General features: G+C 43.3%; 1 protein-coding gene across 2 annotated transcripts in view; it reads right to left on the reverse strand.

Moving 5' to 3' along the window:
- psda (pleckstrin and Sec7 domain containing a) overlaps positions 1-19,874 on the reverse strand; it is a 74,064-nt gene that overhangs the window by 32,185 nt on the left and 22,005 nt on the right. For both annotated transcript variants that reach the window (XM_056291712.1, XM_056291713.1), the window contains exons 2-6: positions 9,779-9,973; positions 9,254-9,334; positions 8,855-8,967; positions 8,491-8,549; positions 8,242-8,331 (exon numbers count right to left, since the gene is read on the reverse strand). In XM_056291712.1, coding sequence (XP_056147687.1) covers positions 8,242-8,331; positions 8,491-8,549; positions 8,855-8,967; positions 9,254-9,334; positions 9,779-9,973 — 538 coding nt within the window. The remainder of the gene's footprint in view (positions 1-8,241; positions 8,332-8,490; positions 8,550-8,854; positions 8,968-9,253; positions 9,335-9,778; positions 9,974-19,874) is intronic.

Raw genomic sequence — 19,874 nt, forward strand, 5'->3', positions numbered from 1 at the left:
ACCTCCTTTCTTCTCCTCCAGCAGAGAATCGCTCTTTTCACCGCTCTCTCTCCTTTTTTCCCCCACTGGTCTCTCTGTTTGCTCCTTCTGGTGTGTTTTCCCCTCACAGAGCTGAGCATCACTAAACCAACAGAGAGCTCTCCTCTTCCTATCTCACTCTCCTTTTCTCTCTCTCTCTCAATGCGCATTTCTCGCTGCCCATGCAGCCAATCATGGCCTTCAATTCTGAGCTACATCCCACCCCTCCTTGGAGATGTCAATCAGCCAGGCTTCATAGAGCACAGTGAGGGAATGTAATTCCACAGCTCAGCAAACAGATGGCCCAGAAAACATTGAACTGCCAGTACAACCAGTCTTCTACTTTCAGCCACTGGGAGCTGCCCAGTGTAACCACAGTGATGACTGTGCTTACACTGGGCAGCTCCACTGCACACCATGACTTCAGTGCTTCCCCCACAGCCTCATAGCTAGTGAAGGGTCAGAGACGAGACAAGTTAATATTGCTTATTAATTAGTATCCTGATAGTTCCTATGAAGAGTTTTTATATGTTTTTAACACATTCCTTATTTTATTATTTCTTAATTATTTCTGTTTGGTTTTGGAAAGGTAAAGTCTCTCCAGACCCCTGGCTGCTCAGTAACCCAGACTGATCCTGGTACCTTATTTAATAACACACAGCTACTTCCACTTCTCTGTGTGTGTATGTGTGTGTGTGTGTGTGTGTATGTGTGTGTGTGTGTGTGTGTGTGTGTGTGTGTGTGTGTGTGTGTGTGTATGTGTGTGTGTGTGTGTGTGTAGTGTGTGTTTTTGTGATTTTTCCTCGCTGTGATATTGTTCAACACATTGACAGAAAATTAAACTGGTCCTCTCAACTACAGAAGTATTCAGAGTATTCCGTTACATACATTATCAGAGGTCAGAATTATCATTAAAATTTATGGTAACACTTTAGTATGGGGAACATATACACCATTAATTAGGTGCGTATTAGCATGCAAATTAGCAACATATTGGCTCTTCATTGGTCTTTACTAAGCACTTATTAATGCCGTATTCTGCATGGCCTTATTATACAACCAGTAAGCCATTAACTATGAGTTTTCCCTCTATAACCTCAGAATTATTGCTTATTAGTAGTACCATCTCAATATGCTTTGCTTAGTATGGACTTTATAAGGTGGTAGTACCACAAGAAGAGTTATTCTCCCTTACTAACACGTAATGAATATGGCCTGTTCTTACATAACAAAACACAAAAGTACAAGTGTTAATAGTGTTAAATTACTCTAAATTAAGTTTTTGTTACTTAGCATATGTTCCCCATACTAAAGTGACATCTTGATCATTACTAATTCACTAGTAATTAAGTTTTTTTACTTAGAATATGTTCCCCATACTAAAGTGTTACCAAATTTATTTCTTTTAAACTGTTCAATCACTCATTTAAACTCTCAAGTTTTGCTCTTTAATGTTGTAGAACTTTTCACGATACAATAGAAAGTGAACATCTGTCTCAACCGCACCTGTCATATAGTGACGACATCTTCTGTTTTCTCTAGTCTCTGGTTATTTATGGATGTAGAAACTGGCTTAAACAGAGTTGGCACATTATCTCATCTCCAGTAAATTTAATAATAAATGAAGCAGTGGTGTAACTACTCTTACTTTTGGCTGTTCCCATTAGGGGTTGCCACAGCGGATCATCGGCTACTATTGCTTCCTGTCCTCTACATCTTCCTCTGTCACGTCAGCCAGGTGCATGTCCTCCCTCACCACATTCATAAACCTCCTCTTTGGCCTTCCTCTTTTCCTCTTTCCTGGCAGCTCCATATTCAGCATCCTTCTCCCAATACACCCAGCATCTCTCCTCCGCACATGTCCAAACCATCTCAATCTTGGCTCTCTTGCTTTATCTCCAAACCATCCAACCTGAGCTGTCCCTCTAATGTACTCCATCCTAATCTTGTCCTTCTTCGTCACTTCCAAAGAAAATCTTAGCATCTTCAATGCTGCCACCTCTAGCTCCACGTCCTGTCTTTTCGTCAGTGCCACTGTTTCCAAACCATATATCATAGCTGGTCTCACTACCATCTTATAAACCATCCCTTTAACTCTTGCTGGTACCCTTCTGTCGCAAATCACTCTTGACAATCTTCTCCAACACTGCACCCTGCCTGCACTCTCTTCTTCACCTCTCTTCTGCACTCCCCGTTGCTTTGAACAGTTGACCCAAAGTATTTAAACTCATCCACCTTCATCACCTCTACTCCTTGCATCCTCACCATTCCGTTGTCCTCCCTCTCATTCACACATATGTATTCCGTCTTGAACCTACTGACTTTCATTCATCTTCTCTCCAGTGCATACCTCCACTTCTCCAGGCTCTCCTCAACCTGCACCCTACTCTCCATACAGATCACAACCTTGATGTAATCCCACCTCCACCTTGAACCCATCAGTAATTTCAACCACACACCTCACCACTGTCACATTGCCCTCATACATATCCTGCACCACTCTTAAATACTTCTCTGCCATGCCCAACTTCCTCATGCAATACTACATCTCCTCACCCTGTCATATGCTATCTCTAAATCCACAAAGACATAATGTAACACCTTCTAACCTTCTCTATACTTCTCCACCAATGTTCTCAAAGCAAACATCGCATCTGTAGTGCTCTTTCCTGGCATGAAACCATACAGCTGCACGTTAATCATCACCTCTCCTCAAAACCTAGCTTCTATTACTCTTTCCCATATCTTCATGCTGTGGCTGATCAACTTGAATCGAACAGAACCCATATCTGGTCTGGCTTTTGTGGGTGATACATGCCGAATTTCGGCTGCTCCTGTTAGGGGTCGCCACAGTGGATCATCCATTTCCATCTCTTCCTGTCTTCTGCATCTCCCTCTGTCACACCAGCCACCTGCATGTCTTCCCTCACCACATCCATAAACCTCCTCTTTGGCCTTCCTCTTTTCCTCTTCCCTGGCATCTCCATATTCAGCATCCTTCTCCCAATATACCCAGCATCTCTCCTCCACACATGTCCAAACCATCTCAATCTTGCCTTTCTTGATTTGTCTCCAAACAGTCCAACTTGAGCGGTCCCTCTGATATAATTGTTCCTAATCCTGTCCTTCTTCGTCACTCCCAATGAAAATCTTAGCATCTTCAACTCTGCCACCTCCAGCTCCACCACTGTCTCCAAACCATATAACATAGCTGGTCTCACAACCATCTTGTAAACCTTCATTTTAACTCTTGCTGGTACCCTTCTGTCACAAATCACTCCTGACACTCTTCCCCACCCACTCCATCCTGCCTGCACTCTCTTCTTCACTTTGGACAGTTGACCCCAAGTATTTGAACTCTTTTGCCTTCATCACCTCTACTCCTTGCATCCTCACCATCCCACTGTCCTACCTCTCATTCATGCATAGGTATTCCATCTATCTTGTGCCAAGATAGATTTTAAAGTAGAACAGCTAGGAGAACTTGGTTTTAACAAAACTTTATGCTTCATCCATTTTTCATATAAAACATATTCATACACAGTATCTGTGTATAGAGTTCATCTGTTTTATACAATATATAAGATTCAAGAATCTTGAATCTGAATCTTTCCACTGTATATGTATATGTATACGTAATTGTTTTAGCTGTGCTGACGTATACCGCTACCCTTGGAAAAATGAATACAGCCCCCCAGTAGCCTGTGGTCCTCATTTGCATAGCCCGCATCCCTGTCACTACGGAAACACACACTCTCAATACAGCTAATCGTTTCTGTAGAGACGGAGGAGGAAGGATGGAGGGAGTGGGAGAAAAGACAAGAGCACAAAGTACTGAACAGAAAGAATAAAAAAATACAGAGAATAAAAAGACAAAGAGAGGGAAAGGGAGTGAGAGAGAGGGAGTGTGTAAAAGGAAAGAGAGGAAGACAGAGAGTAGGAAAGACAGAGGAGAGAAAACAGATGGGGAGAAACAGAAAACCTCATCTTTACCATGACAGAAAAGAGAGCCAGCAAAATAAAAATAGTGTAATCATACATCTACACTCACACACCAACAGAGCCAGCGGGACCTGTTTACTGGGATTTGCTTTGGACATTACCAGAACCATGAAGTCCTCTGAGGTCATCAATATGCAGACACAGACATACAGACAGACACAGACAGACAAGACAAGGGACAGAGACATACAGACAGACAAACAGAGAGACATACGGACAGACAGACAGACAGACAGAGCTATAGACAGTGACAGACATACAGACAGACATAGAAAGGGAGACAGAGACACAAACAAACAGAGACAAACATACAGACACAGACAGACAGACAGACACACACAGACACAGACACAGACACACACACACACACACACACACACACACACACACACACACACACACACACACACACACACACACACACACACACACAGAAAGAGACAGACAGACAGAGACATACAGAAAGACAGATAGATACACATTGTTTTCTTTTCAAATGTTTAATAAAGCGCATCATCAAAATCCAAACAGTTTCTATTCCACCAAAAACACTCTTACTGAACAAATTTGGACAAATCAACCCATCTCATGTTTGAGATATCTTGCTGACAGACCAACAGACAGACAAACTGAGAAAAAAATGACCTCCTTGCTAAGGTTCAAAGTTGCCAAGCATGAATGTCAATGAATCAAGCAAATACTCCAGTATCAATTAAATACTCTAAATTACACTCTTAATATGCTCTTGTAAAAAACAAACCAGCAGAAAACCAGACGGATCAACTTTCCCCCTGGTTAGAAAAGAGTTTGCATAGCAACTAAAAGAGAATTATGGGACTTATCACAGATGGAATATGTCTGTGGCCAATCTGGTTCCTGGGCTGAAAATAACGAGGGTAGCCATTGGATATGATTAAGCTGTTACACACACACACACACACACACACACACACACACACACACACACACACACTAAAACATATATATACATATGTATACATGTATGTATACATATCTTTTGTATGTACATATGTATGTATGTATATCTACATACATTTCTATACAAACACAAATATACACACACAAACACATCCACTCACACACATGCACATCCACAGACATCCATGAAAACTACACAAACCTATCGATGTCAACATTCTCTCTTGCACACACATACTGACAAGTACACACTATTGTTCACTTATCTGCATGAGACAGATGAACAGAGAGACACAGTGGAGACGTACTCACACTAGATACAGCTGCCTTGTACTGTGCCTGAGCACGATTGTCTCCTCTCCCCCGCTGGCCTGTGCTCACATTGCCTGTGCTCACATTGCGCTTAACATTCCGGGCCTGAGCACGCTTATGTCATCACGATGTGATTCTTTTTGTGTTGAAGAGAATCACTCCCAAATAGCACAATGGAGTTCATGATTTATTTACCTTGTGGCTTATTTGGAGTCGTTTTGGGCACGGTGACACATGACCCTCACATGCCTTATAGATTTACCAATTATGCGACACAGAGATTTCACTGAACAATTAAGATTTTGCTTCCTGAACACTTTTGGGTATATTTTATGGATTTTGGGCTGCTGATCATGACAGTCACCTTAAAATTGTCCTATCACGTACCGTTTTGTAGATATAACCTATTTTTGTGATTTCCTGTCATATTTTAAGTCTACTAGTTTCTTGCCCACAAAGCAAGCTGTTTTGGTCAGTCCAAGCATGCCTGGGCATGCATTCAGTGTAGGTGCTATGCAAATGATGTCTTAGGCATGCCTGGGCATGCTTAGTCAGGTTAGATGATGGCAGACAGGCTATAAAAGCTGCTCACATTTACAGATGCTGTTTGGACGCATGTTGACACACATGTTCTTCTGGCAATAGCATAGTGAGTATACTTAATAATAGGACTTATTGTCTTCAGGAAGATTTAATAAAGCAGAAATTCTCGTCAATGTTGCAACAGCTGCAATACATTCTGTTACATCTGTGGCGAGGATACGCTTCAGGCTCAAAGACGCACCATGACTGCACTTATTAAGAAAGCCTATGAGCTGTACTTCAGATCTAAAATTGGTGACCAAGAGAAACCCTGGGCTCCTCACAGTTGTTGTCCTCACAGAGACATGGAGCCTAGATGAGGCAATGAAGATGCCACAACGCATGAACCAGATGTGGAAAACAACACTGATCCAGATGTTTGAGCCCTTTATGCCTGGTTATCCTCATCTGATAACACAGCCAGAATTAAATGACCTGGTCAGATTTGTCAAAAGCTCAAGCAGAACTACTTGATTCAAGATTGCAAGGATGGGGTTTGCTGTCACCAGGTACAAAAATGTCTATCTTTTGGAACCATCAAGAACATCTGACAAACTTCTTCAGACAGGTTGAAAACCTCTGCTTCTGCACTGACATTGATGGATTTTTCATGGCTTTAGGTTGTATGCATGACCCACAACAATGGCGTCTTTTTATAGATTCATTTGTATCGGAGGAGGCATGTGGTAGTCTGCAGCCCTCCCCGGATCGACAGAGGGGGTGGAGCAATGACCAAAACGCCTTGGTAGAGTGGGGTAAATGGCCAGATACAATTGGGGAGGGAAAAAAAAAGAAAGGCTACTTCCCTTCTGGACTGCCAAGATCACCCCCTTTAATCAGAGTTTGAACTGTTACCCTCAGGTAGTCGGTTTATGGTCCGCAGCATGAAGACTAAGAGAAATGTTTCCTTTGACCCTGCTGCCATTCAATGGTTAATGGTAGATAGTATTTTACTGTTGTCTAGAGACTGCTTATTTGCACAGATTGCATACTTAACTTCTGCAGTTTGACAGTGATGCTGAATGAACTCCTTTAAATCTCTTTGCCCACTATGTCCTGTTGTTTGTTGTTGTCCATCAGTGCTTTGGTGTTTTGTGCATTTTTGTATACCCTGGCTACAAACCAATTTCCCTGTAAGGGAAAATAAAGATACTTTGAACTTTGATAAATATTGAGTCATAGTCATAGCAGCACCTACTGACAACAGGAAGTCAGCCTTATGTGACAAACATCATCCGATTTACATGAAGTTTACATGTTGTAGTCTACATGATATACAGCAATTGACATATAATTAGTGGATGTTCTGTAACACCACACAGTGGACACAGGAAGCAATATTTAACTCCTTCATGCAACATTCGATATTCATGAAAATTAATACGCATGTCAGACAACCTCCACTAAATGTATTGCTGCATTAATGAAAAACTTGTATAGCACCACCTACTGACAGCAAGAAGTGAAGAGTGATAGTTATAGCACCACCTACTGGCAAAAAGTTGTCAGCCTTATGTGACAAACAATTTGAGTTACATGAAATATATTACCTTGGCTTCACTTCATAACACTACTTCATAACACCAGGCAACAGGAACTGAACCCTAAGGGACACACTGTTCATCAGATGTATACACAAATTCCACCATGTACTGTCCAGCACCATGTACTACACAGTTAATATTTTACCCATTCACACAATGCCCGATAATCCAGAACATTCAGAGCAGTGTCAACCAACGTCCACTAGCATTACCATGGCTGCCACTCCCTGCGACATGCGTGAGGTGCGAGGGCCCGTTCATCACTGCTTGCAACTTTTAATTATTATTGTTATCTAAGATGAAGAAGTAAACATGTATTACCCAAACAGGTAACTTAACCAGAGGTGCCACTCCCAGAGGTGGGCATTTCTAAACTCAGACAATCAAACGGCTGCCTAAGGATTTCTGAGGTCTCCTTATCCCTGTTTTGTTTGATGGGAATTTCTCCAGACCTCCTTCAGCTTGACAAGATGGAGATCTGACTACATGAGATGAACCCAAACCAAACTGATTCCTGTCTGCTCCTTATTGCAGAGCTGAGACTGTCAGTTTCTTGTTTATGTGAGATACAAAGCAAAGACATATCCTGAACACACACGACACACAAGCACACAAACACAGACACACTTAATGACCATAGTGTGGACACAGAGAGGAGCATAGATTAGGGTACGTCTGAGTGATAGGTGAGACACAGATTAACTTTGTCTTTAAATGTAACAAATATAAAAACATAAGTATAGAATACATCCAAGCTTTATCAAACTAGTGTGCGTGTGTGTGCGTGTGTGTGTGTGTGTGTGTGTGTGTGTGTGTGTGTGTGTGTGTACGCACGTGCGTGTACCTTGAGCAGTTCTTTGGGAAAGTCTTTTCCATCATTGAGGCCCTCCAAGTTGGAGATGAACTGACTGCAAGACATCCTCTTCCCAATATTCTATCTCACACAGACACACAGACACAAACACACACACAAACAGACACACACACCCTTTGGTCTGTTGTTTTATATGTAAAAGATTTTAATAAAGTAATGGAATTGGCCACAAGGTGGCAGGATGACAACAGAAAGTTGAACATTCATTCATTTACTCACATGCCCATGTAGGTCGGTGTTGAGAAGCATCAGAGCACATGTCAACGTGTGAACACTGTCTGTGGGAGACAGACAACGTCAGAGAGACACATAGACAGGAAGGTAGGACAGAAAGTATGCAATATGAAGGAACAATGCTGCACACTGGCAAGACACGTTTATTTATATAGCACAGTTAATACACAAGGGCAATTCAAAGTGCTTCACATAAAGGCATAAAAATATATGAAAAAAGACACAGAACAGTTTTTGCATCTGAGTCAGAAAATCTCTCTACACACACACACACACACACACACACACACACACACACACACACACACACACACACACACACACACACACACACACACACACACCCTACCTTCATTGGGAATGGTTTGGGGGTTACACTGCAGGTATCTGTTGGAGAAGTGAGACAGGACTCTCTCTCTCTCCTGAGTCTCTCCCATCAGAGCAAACTCTCGCAGAAACACTCTGAGTTCAACACAAACATCCAGTTAACCTTACAACTGACCAGCAAACACACATAACACACAACCTATGTACCCGATCCAAACACACACACACACACACACACACACACACACACACACACACACACACACACACACACACACACACACACACACACACACAATCTCTGAAGCTGATCCCAGACAGCTCACTGGCTTTCATTTTACTTGGATGTTTGTGAGAGTTGTTTGCTCTGTTGAGGTTCATGTTGCTGGTTGGTGTTGAAGGCAGCTGGCAGAGCACTGACCTGAGAGCCTGGTCGATGGTCAACCCAGTGAAGTTAAAGTTAGTGAGATACTCTTCTGCTACCATCCTACTGAAGTCATTACTGACAGACAGACAGACAGACAGACAGACAGACAGACAGACAGACAGACAGACAGACAGATGGACAAACAGACAGACATGAGGAAAGATTACAGAAGTGATCAATCAATCATAGAATCAACCAGCCATCTAGTCAACTTATCTGACCATAATGTGCCATACATCTAATAGAAACAACAGCGAAAGCAATCAATCGACCAATCAATCTCTTGGATATTTTTGAACACATAATTCTAGATTTGAAAAACATCAGGTATAAAGAACTAATTCTGTTGGTTTTTAGTGCTGGTCAATGTCACAAGGCTGCTGACAGACACAAAGGCACGTACCAACAGGTCTAATAACAACCCAACATATCAAAAGACACACACACACACACACACACACACACACACACACACACACACACACACACACACACACACACACACACACACACACTGACTTCTTGCTGAGGTGGCGTGCCACGTCTGACTTCTTGAAGCCATCCAGGTTGAAGAGACGCTTGGCGAGGCGTTTGGCTGCCTGCAGATCTGCCTTGGTGCCGTTGGCCAATGCATCGCTGCTGCCCAGAGCCAGACGCTCCGCTACATCCGCCTGAGGGTACAGGAGCTCCGGGGGCCGATGGACTGACCTCTCCCTATGACACACACACACACACACACACACACACACACACACACTTTAAGACAATTTGACGACCCCTGGACCAAAATGGGCATCAGAGGTTTTTTTTTTTTATAAAACATACATGTTCAATTCTGTGAAGCAATGAAACATCCAAAACCAGATCAAACCGCTCATTCACTGACATTTCCCCTTTTCGTGACATTTCAAGAAGAGAGTGAATTTAGGAAGTCATTGTGTGTGTGAATGTGTGTGTGTGTGTGTGTGTGTGTGTGTGTGTGTGTGTGTGTGTGTGTGTGTGTGTGTGTGTGTGTGTGTGTGTCCTTCCTGCTTCTTCATAGCTCCATTCACTGATGTCAGAAATAACTTCTGCCTACAAATCAGCAAGAGCAAAAAAAAAAAAAAACACCAGATGAACTTCACCAACAGCTGTCTCTATTTCACAGCCAACCAGAGACTTGGAGCGCTGCGAGAAAACCAGCTCACTAGTCTGTTAGATTGCCAAAGCACAGGTACCTGAGACTGTGTACCGAATCAGACTTTCAGAAACACAGCAGCTCTTTGAAGGTCTAAACACCCCCGTCTCTACAGCCAACATTAGTTCCTTCCACCCACAGTCTCCCTCACTGCCACAAACAGGAAGAGCCACTGGAGCGATCGGATCGAGGGGTTCTTAAAACAATGACCCCAATATCTTGACTAAACCGAGAGAGAGAGAGAGAGAGAGAGAGAGAGAGAGAGAGAGAGAGAGAGAGAGAGAGAGAGAGAGAGAGAGAGAGAGAGAGAGAGAGAGAGAGAGAGAGAGAGAGAGAGAGAGAGAGAAACCTTGACCTTTAACCAAGTCTTTAATGGTCTTAACCAAGTCTTTAAGGAGGCTCTTCTGAGTTTCTGTCAACTGTAGGATGTGTAGTGCAATTTCAGTCTCCTCCCATGACTGTTATTGAGCTACTATTAAACTGTTTGTTTGTCTTTCAGTTTGACAAACAATCCCAAATGATCAGTGCCAGTATTATAAGCATACACATTTAGGAAAACAAAAGGTATCTCTCAAATTGTTGCTTGAACTACTTGGATTCTGCTCTGCTCCACTTCACATGTCAAATCTTTTGTTAAAAGGAGGCGCTGCAAGAGAGCAGCTATAGCCATGGTACCTAAAGTTGGTATCATGGCTAAAAAAAAAAAACTGGCCTGTCCAACTCATTCCCCACTCTACCTCATTGTCTACAGAACTGTGTCTCCTGTAAGAAGTGCAAATCTGATTTTAGCTCTACTCAGCTCAGCTACCATACCTCGCTTACCTCTATCCCATCCTCCATTTATATTTAAACTTCCTACCCACAAACTTTCCATAAAAAATAAAGAAAAGGAAGGAAAAGAACACAGTGAAACCTTTCCTAGAGGAAAACACCTTTTGTGTCTCATCTCATCTCATCACCAGCCACTTCTTTGGGGTCGGGTTGCGGTGGCAGCAAGCTAAGTGGGCACTCCAGATGTCCCTCTCCCCAGCAACGCCCTCCAGCTCCTCCTAGGGGATCCCAAGGCATTCCCAGGATAGATTGGGCATGTAGTCCCTCCAGCGAGTTCTGGGTCTACCCAGGGGTCTCCTCCCAGTTGGACGTGCCCAGAAAACCCCCAAAGGAAGGCGCCCAGAAGGCATCCGAATCAGATGCCCGAACCACCTTAACTGGCTCCTTTCAACACGAAGGAGCAGCAGCTCTACTCCAAACTCCCTCCGGATGACCGAGCGCCTGACCCTATCTCTAAGGTTGAGCCCAGACACCCTATGGAGGAAACTCGTTTCAGCCGCTTGTATTCGTGATCTCACCATTTCAGTCACTACCCAAAGCTCATGACCATAGGTGAGGGTTGGAACGAAGATTGACTGGTAAATTGAGAGCTTTGCCATCTGGCTCAGCTCCCTCTTCACCACAACGGTCCAGTACGACATCCGCATTACTGCTGATGCTGCACCAATCCGCCTGTAAATCTTACCCGCACTCGTGAACAAGACCCCGAGATACTTGAACTCCTTCACTTAAGGCAACAACTCATCCCCAACCCAGAGGGAGCAATCCACCATTTCCTGGTAGACAACAATGGCCTCAGACTTTGAAGTGCTGACCCTCATCCCAGCCATTTCACACTCGGCTGCAAACAGCCCCAGTGTGTGCCAGAGGTCGCGTTCTGATGAAGCCAACAAAACCACATCATCTGCGAAGAGCAAAGACGCAATTCTGAGGTTCCCAAAACGGACACACTCCTCACCTTGACTGCGCCTTGAGATCCTGTCCATGAATATCACAAACAGAATCGGAGACAAGAGACAACCTTGGTGGAGTCCATACCCACGGCACCGAAAACATATTTGACTTTGTGCCGACAATGAGGACACAGCTCTCACTTTGGTTACACAAGGACCAGGTGGCTTGTAGCAACTGCCCTGGTACCCCATACTCCCACAGTACCCCCCACAGAGTGCCCGGTTTACACGGTCGTAAGCTTGCACCAAGTCCACAAAACACATGTAGACTGGCTGATCAAACTCCCATGCCTCCATCAGCACTTCTGCAAGGGTAAAGAGTCGGTCTGTTGTTCCACGATCAGGACGGAATCCGCATTGTTTCTCCTGTATCCGAGGTTCGACAATCGGTCGGAGCCTCCTTTCCAGCACCCTTGAGTAGACTTTCCCTGGGAAGCTGAGCAGTGTGGTGCCCCAATGATTGGAGCACATCCTCCGGTCCCCTTTATTTTTTTTTAATTAAAAACAAATTCAAATTAATTTAAATCCGGCCCCCTTTTTGGTGATACCCATATCACCCATTTTTTTTATTTTGTGCATTTAAAGAATCTTTTCCTCACTTTTCTTTCCTAAGTTCAGTCAAAATCTTCTTTAATCGAAAGCTCTTCTGTTTACTAAGCTCTTCATAGCCAACCATTTTTCTAATCCTCATAACCGGGTTAACAAACCAGTCGACATCAGAGAAGAAATCTGTTATTTCCTTTTTCTCCCCAATTGTACCTAGTCAATTACCCCACTCCCCCAAGCCGTCCCGGTCACTGCTCCACCCCCTCTGTCAATCTGGGGGGAGGCTGCAGACTACCACATGCTTCTTCCGCTACATGTGGAGTCGCCAGCTGCTTCTTTTCACCTGACAGTGAGGAGTTTCGCCAGGGGGACATAGTGCGCGGGAGGATCATGCTACTCCCCCCAGTCCCCCTACCCCCCTGAACAGGCACCCCGACTGACCAGAGGAGGCGCTAGCGCAGCAACCAGGACACATACCCACATCCGGCTTCCCACCCGCAGACACGGCCAATTGTGTCTGTAGGGATGCCCGACCAAGCTGGAGGTAACACGGGGTTGGTAGGCAACAGAATAGACAGCTACACCACCCAGACGCCCCATGCCTCTAGGCTATAAGAACTGCTCGTACACAGCCGTGACGTCATGCAAAAAAAAGAAAAGATTTTTCTGGGCTTTGGAAATTTAAAGAAAAGATTAAAACCCCATGGCTTAAAAATATACAATACAAAGAGTAATAATTGACCATGATTATAGCTGCAGGTGTCCTGTCAAAAGTTTTACAGGCGTCTCTTTTACGATGGTGGTCTATGGGGAAAATGCTTTTGGACCGCAGGGGATTTTTCGTTGCAATACCACGAGTGACCACTGGAAAAAATTGGCTGCAAGGCTGAGCGGCGGCGCCGTATCCAGTTCTACTATCCATGTTCTGAATCCACTAGCAAACTTTCCGAAACGACTCAGTTCTCTTTCCAGGAGCTCGTTCCGGATAAACAGAGGTACGCCTGGCACGGTGTGTCGATGGCACACACAATCGCGAGACGGCTACAAACGTGTCGTCTAGCAACAGGCCTCTCTCAACCAACAGGTGGACCAAACGCTCCTCTCGAACTAGCCACTACGGCTTTATTCATCCGAGAGCCGTATGTGATGTTCTCATAGCCGACCTGTTCTCCTATAGCAAGGAGAACCTGTTCAAGTGTGTCAACCACGACTCTAGCCCCGTGTCTGATAGACAGGGGAGGCGAACCCTCACTAGGAAGGGACGCCATACTGCACACCACCAAACTCCAACCAGCTACTCAGTCACTTTCCAATAACCAGAAATGAAGTAAAAGTAAACTGCTCTTACCTTACCATGTAGAAAGAGAAGTGGAAGGAGCAGAAAAATGGTGAATTACCCCCCCCCCAAAAAACAAAAAAACTCAAGCTCATTCAACACCCTCACTCATGCTCATACACACAACCTCCCAACATGCAGTGAAGGGAGAGAGAGAATTTTTAAATTTACAACAGCTCTTTTTTTAACAAGAAAAAACTTAAACAATGAACAGTGACATCATCAGCCATAGTCACTCCTTTACATTAACATGCACAAAAAGTTTCAACTTCCATCATTGAACCAAGATCGATTCAGAGAAAGTGAGTGGGAGAGAGGAAGAAAGAGAGAGTGGGAGAGCAAGGGAGAAAGAGGAAGAGAGAGTGGGAGAAAGTGGGGGAGAGAGAGAGAGGAGGACAGGCTGGGAGTTGGTTTCCAGGGTGGGGCCGCCAGATGGTTTCAGTTCAGACCACAGTGGAGACTCAGCCAGCAGACTGCAGATTAAACTAAATATGCCATAAAAATAATTTAAATGGAGGCTGTCAGATTGAACAGCATGTTGGGGATTTTGGCAGGAATGAAAAAAAAAAGAATGTTTATTTTTCTAAAAGTCACCCAACACACAAAAGGACCAGGGAAACTTTCCATGGAAGTGTTCCATTTAAATAAGAAAAAATAAAATAACAAACACTGAAATGCAACAGCTGCTTGCTGAGTCAAAGTACCGTCACCGCCGGGGCTCACACACTGACGGAGACTCATCAGTCATTCAGTCGGTCCTGAGTTCATTAAGCTGGGAGTAAACGGTCAATACACACACACACACACACACACACACACACACACACACACACACACACACACACACACACACACACACACACACACACACACACAACACACACAATGTAATGCACACTCTTGAAAGAATAAAATCTCATCTTCCTTATGAAATGTGAAATTAGAAAGAAAACTCAATGCCAACTAGTTACCCAAAACCCAACCCACACCAGTCACTATGACAGACAGAGAGACGGACAGACATACAGATGAAGAAACTCTAAAGTCAAACTTAGTCCAGGTTGAAGGCTTCAGTCTGAACAGGGTTTTAATTTAAAACAGGATCTTCATCAGAAATTCAGTGGGAAGCTCCACACAGTGTGTGTGTGTGTGTGTGTGTGTGTGTGTGTGTGTGTGTGTGTGTGTGTGTGTGTGTGTGTGTGTGTGTGTTGTTCTGGTTCTGGATATATTCAGAACAGAGCTGGTGGTTCTGCTGAACCAAAAACCTGCTTCTCCCAAGCCTCACCTATATGTCTCTGTGTAGCAATGAAGAAAGAGTTCCCGCATAATCTCGCAAAGGCTTGCCTCCAAAATCTCAGCAGCCACTCAACAGTTGAACAAACTCTAGTTTCTTCTTTATTTATTTTCCTTGTTTCTGTTTTCAGATTTCTTCCTCTACTCCTTTCTTATGTGGCTTTGTAAAAACAATACTACCCTCTAGGACACACATCCAAGTTCACATGTGTGCACATCAAACACACACACACAGAACCCAGTAAATCTGCATTCAGGATGAAAGCATTTCGAGTGAATCAGCTGAAACACATCAGCGTGTCGTGGACTTGATACCCATCGTCTTTAAGCTCAGATGACTGTAATGAGTTGACTGGAGACCAGAGGCCTTTCTGTCTCCATGTTAATAATGAGTCCATGTCAGGTTTTGCTCTTAGGTCAAAGTCAAATTGCCTAGACTAGAACCAGTACACACATGTATTTGTCTCTGCTTATCTGTCTGTCTCTGTGTATTTGTCCCTTGGCCCCTCTCTCAGTCTGTCTGTATTAATGTGTTTTCTGTCTCAGCTAAGGGGTAAATTACTTGTCAATAAGAAAGCAGATGAAATCAGTCACAGTACACGATAGAAGATGACAAGATCTGGATCTTTGTTTTTCACATTCGTCCTGTTTTAACTCTCTTACTCCAACAGACCAACAGCAGAGTACATTTTACTTTTCTAGATCACTATGATTCCAACCAGCTGGTGGGTGAGGTTCGCACCTTTCTCTTCCATGTCTTTCGTTCATTTACAAATCTCATCCAGCTGCCACATGCCTAAGGTCCAATGTCAGCCAATGTCCTGAACCATGAGCCTCTGTTTCATCTGTCAAATCATACACCGATCAGCCAAAACATTAAAACCACTGACAGGTAAGTGAACAACAATGATTATCTCATTACAGTGGCACCAGTCAAGGGATGAGATATATTAGGCAGCAAGTGAATAGTCAGTTCTTGAAGTTGACCTGTTGGAAGCAGGAAAAATGGGCAAGCATAAGGATCGGAGTGGGGTATCAAGGAGGCAAAGAGGCTGATCGAGCAGTGCAAGCAGGACATACACCGCTGGCGCTCCTTACCTCTATCACTAGCTGGCCGGATTAACCTAATTAAGGTGAATATTTTTCCTAGATTTCTCTGCTTGTTCCAATGTATTCCGATTTTTATTTCTAAAAAACATTTTTATCACTGGACCAAGTCCTCATTGGATTTATATGGGATGGCAAAACCCCATGTATTCGTAAGTCATTTCTACAAAAGCCAAAAAAGTTAGGAGGTATGACCATGCCTCACTTTCTTCACTATTATTGGGATAGCAATATCAAAAACATTATAATGTGGGCCAGGGATGGTGCAGAAGCTCCAGTTTGGGTAAAATTGGAATCTTTTAAACTGAAACTGCCGTCCTTAATCTTGGCCCCTTTACCACTTAGTGCTGGCTCTTTTGAAAATCCTGTAGTTAACCATACGATAAAGATCTGGGTACAGTTTTGCAAACATTTTGGGTTGCAAAACACTTCACTTCAGGCTTTTATTTTTGCAAATCATCTTTTCACCCCCTCTATGTCAGACCTGGCTTTCAGGCCTGGCAAGGGAATGGCATTAGAGTTGTTAAAGATTTATATATAAACCAAGTATTTGTCAGAAAAGTATGCCCTGGCACACTCCCATTTTTTTTCGGTACCTTCGGATTAGGCACTTTGTACAAAAAGGCTTTCACCCCTTCCAAGCACCCCCTTAGATGCGCTTTTAGGATTTAAAACTAGTCTCAAAGGGGCCGTCTCCTGGATAAATGATGTTATTAACACTATTAACCTACAATCTCTAAACTACCAATAAATACAATTTGGGAACAAGACCTAGGCCTGTCTTTTGCAGAGGACAAGTGGACTTCAATTCTCAACCTAGTACACTCCTCATCTCCTTGTGCTAGACACAGTCTAATACAATTCAAGATAGTTGCCAGTTTCTCCTCACTAAGGAGAAACTGGCAAGGATATACCCAAACATTGATCCCACCTATGATCGATGTAAGACTACCACTGCAAATTGGTTGCACATGTTTTGGTCATGCTCAAGCCTTCAGACTTTTTGGAAAAAGGTCTTTGAATCCCTTACTGACATTTACAATATGACAATTGGACCCCAGCCCATTGTTGCCCTGTTTGGATTGAGGCCAGAGGATGCAGTGTGGTCGACTGAAATGTGCAATGTGGTTGCCTTTACCACTTTGTTAGCTCAACGTCTCATCCTCCTCAAATGGAAGAGAGTGGTGCCACCATCCCATACAAGATGGCTTAAAGACATTATGTTTTACCTGAAGCTTGAAAAAATTAGATTTAAATTGAAGGGGAATGCAAATAAATTTGAAAGAGTCTGGAGGCCTTTTCTTACCTACTATGATAGCCTAACCCAAATAACAGACTGGGATAGTTCATAACCTAATAATTTCTTGGTTGGAGCGGAACTGTAGCAGTCTAATTCGAATTAGTTTAAAAAGATGAAAATGAGTGGGGGGTTTTTTTATTATTAATTTTTTTCCTCCCTTGTCTGTGTTTATGTGAATGATGTTGTTGTATATCTGTCGTATATTTATTTGTACTTGATGTCATTTCGGAGGATGTTGGGGGGGGGGCTGGAGACATGTTAGGGAGCGGGGGAGGGATGGGAATAATACTGGATTTATTTCATATGTTGATTCTGTGATTTGTAAAATGCAAAATCCAATAAATATAAGTTACAAAAAAGATGCAGAGGACAGGAAGAGATGGAAACGGATGATCCGCTGTGGTGACCCCTAACAGGAGCGGCCAAAAGTGGTAGTAGGTACATGGTGTCTATGGATGCATTTCATATGAAAACTCACTGGACAGCCTGAACATGGGTGCAATGGTCTCTGACAATAGTGAAAAAAAATCCCCCAAATACCATCTGATCACACAGAAATTAACCAAATTATTGTGCATGTAGGGACGAATGCTATTCACAGAGAACAATCAGAATTGCTAAAGCAGGATGTGATTGCATTATTCCACAGGCTAGAAATTCAAGCATTTATCAGTGGACTGCCACCAAGTTGATAGAGGAGTCAATAAATTTAGCAGACTACTTGGATTGAATACCTGGCTCTCCAAATCCTGCTATCAAAGAGGACTAAAATGTATCAAAAATTTCAATCTGTTCTGGAGGCGCAGACATGTTTTCAAAGGAGATGGCATCCACCCAAGCAAAACTGGAGTGAAACTACTATCGGACAACTTCCTCTACAACCTTCATCCCCCATCTGGCCGCTCGCCAGATCAGCACCCACTTGTTCCCCAAGCTGATCCACCTCAACAATGGTCTCAACACCAGGATGACCACTCTGCCACACTACAGCCACTAAGCCAGCCCTTGGATGACACTAGGTCCTCTCACATACCCGGGTCACTTTCCCACCTCTCCCCCCTCATTCCTCCAGCTGGAATTCACAAACAACATTGAAAGATTGGTGAATGCAGGCATCAAACTCACCCACTCCTTCCTAGCAAGTCCTCAATCCTCAAACCCTCCCGCCACACATACACACAGCCCCATTGCTGACACCAATGCCTGCAAACATAACAACTGACTTCTACAGGATCCTTGCTACTGTAGAGAGGATACTTGTGACTGTTCCCTTATCAGGCAGGGACCCAATGTATATCTTGCTAACCCTTCAACATCAAAAAGACACTCTCCTGCAATGCTGCCCATACATGTCATTAGTGAAAGACTAAAAAAAGTGTTATCAACCTGCACAACAACCCTTACAAATCTGATATCTATTTCCTGTCAGCAACCAACTGCCTTGTGCTCTGTAAGTTATTCGATAAAACTAGCTCTGCTAGATGTTAGATCGCTAGCTAACAAATTATTCTTACTTAATAATCTTATTATAAATCATAAACTACATTTTGTGTTTTTAACTGAAACTTGGTTAAAGATGAATAGCAATGCAACTCTTATTGAGGCATATCCACCAGACTACAACTCCTATCAATCAGTGAGACAAGAAAAGAGAAGGGCCGGAGTCGCCACCATTTACTCAAAACAGTTTAGCTGTACAAAAGCGGACCTGGCTAAGTTTTTATCTTTTTGAATAGCTTGCGCTTGTGGTCAAGGTGGAACAAGCAGTACTCATTTTAACAATATACAGGCCTACAAAACAATTATCTCTATTTCTCCCAGAATTCTCCAAACTGGCTGCTCTTATCATCACTAAATATGATGGAATCATTTTAAATGGAGATTTTAACATTCATATTAACAACAGCACAGACGCTAAGGCTAAGGAATTCTTGAATCTACTTGAAAGCCTTGAAATTACTCAACATGTCACAGAGGGCACCCACCATCATGGCAATATCCACGATTTGGTTATGTTAGAAGGGTTATCAATTGATAATGTCTCACTGTCTCATATCCCTGTTTCTGAGCAT

The sequence above is a fragment of the Lampris incognitus genome, chromosome 13 (genome assembly GCF_029633865.1).
Source record: "Lampris incognitus isolate fLamInc1 chromosome 13, fLamInc1.hap2, whole genome shotgun sequence".
NCBI classification, from domain to species: Eukaryota; Metazoa; Chordata; class Actinopteri; order Lampriformes; family Lampridae; genus Lampris; species Lampris incognitus.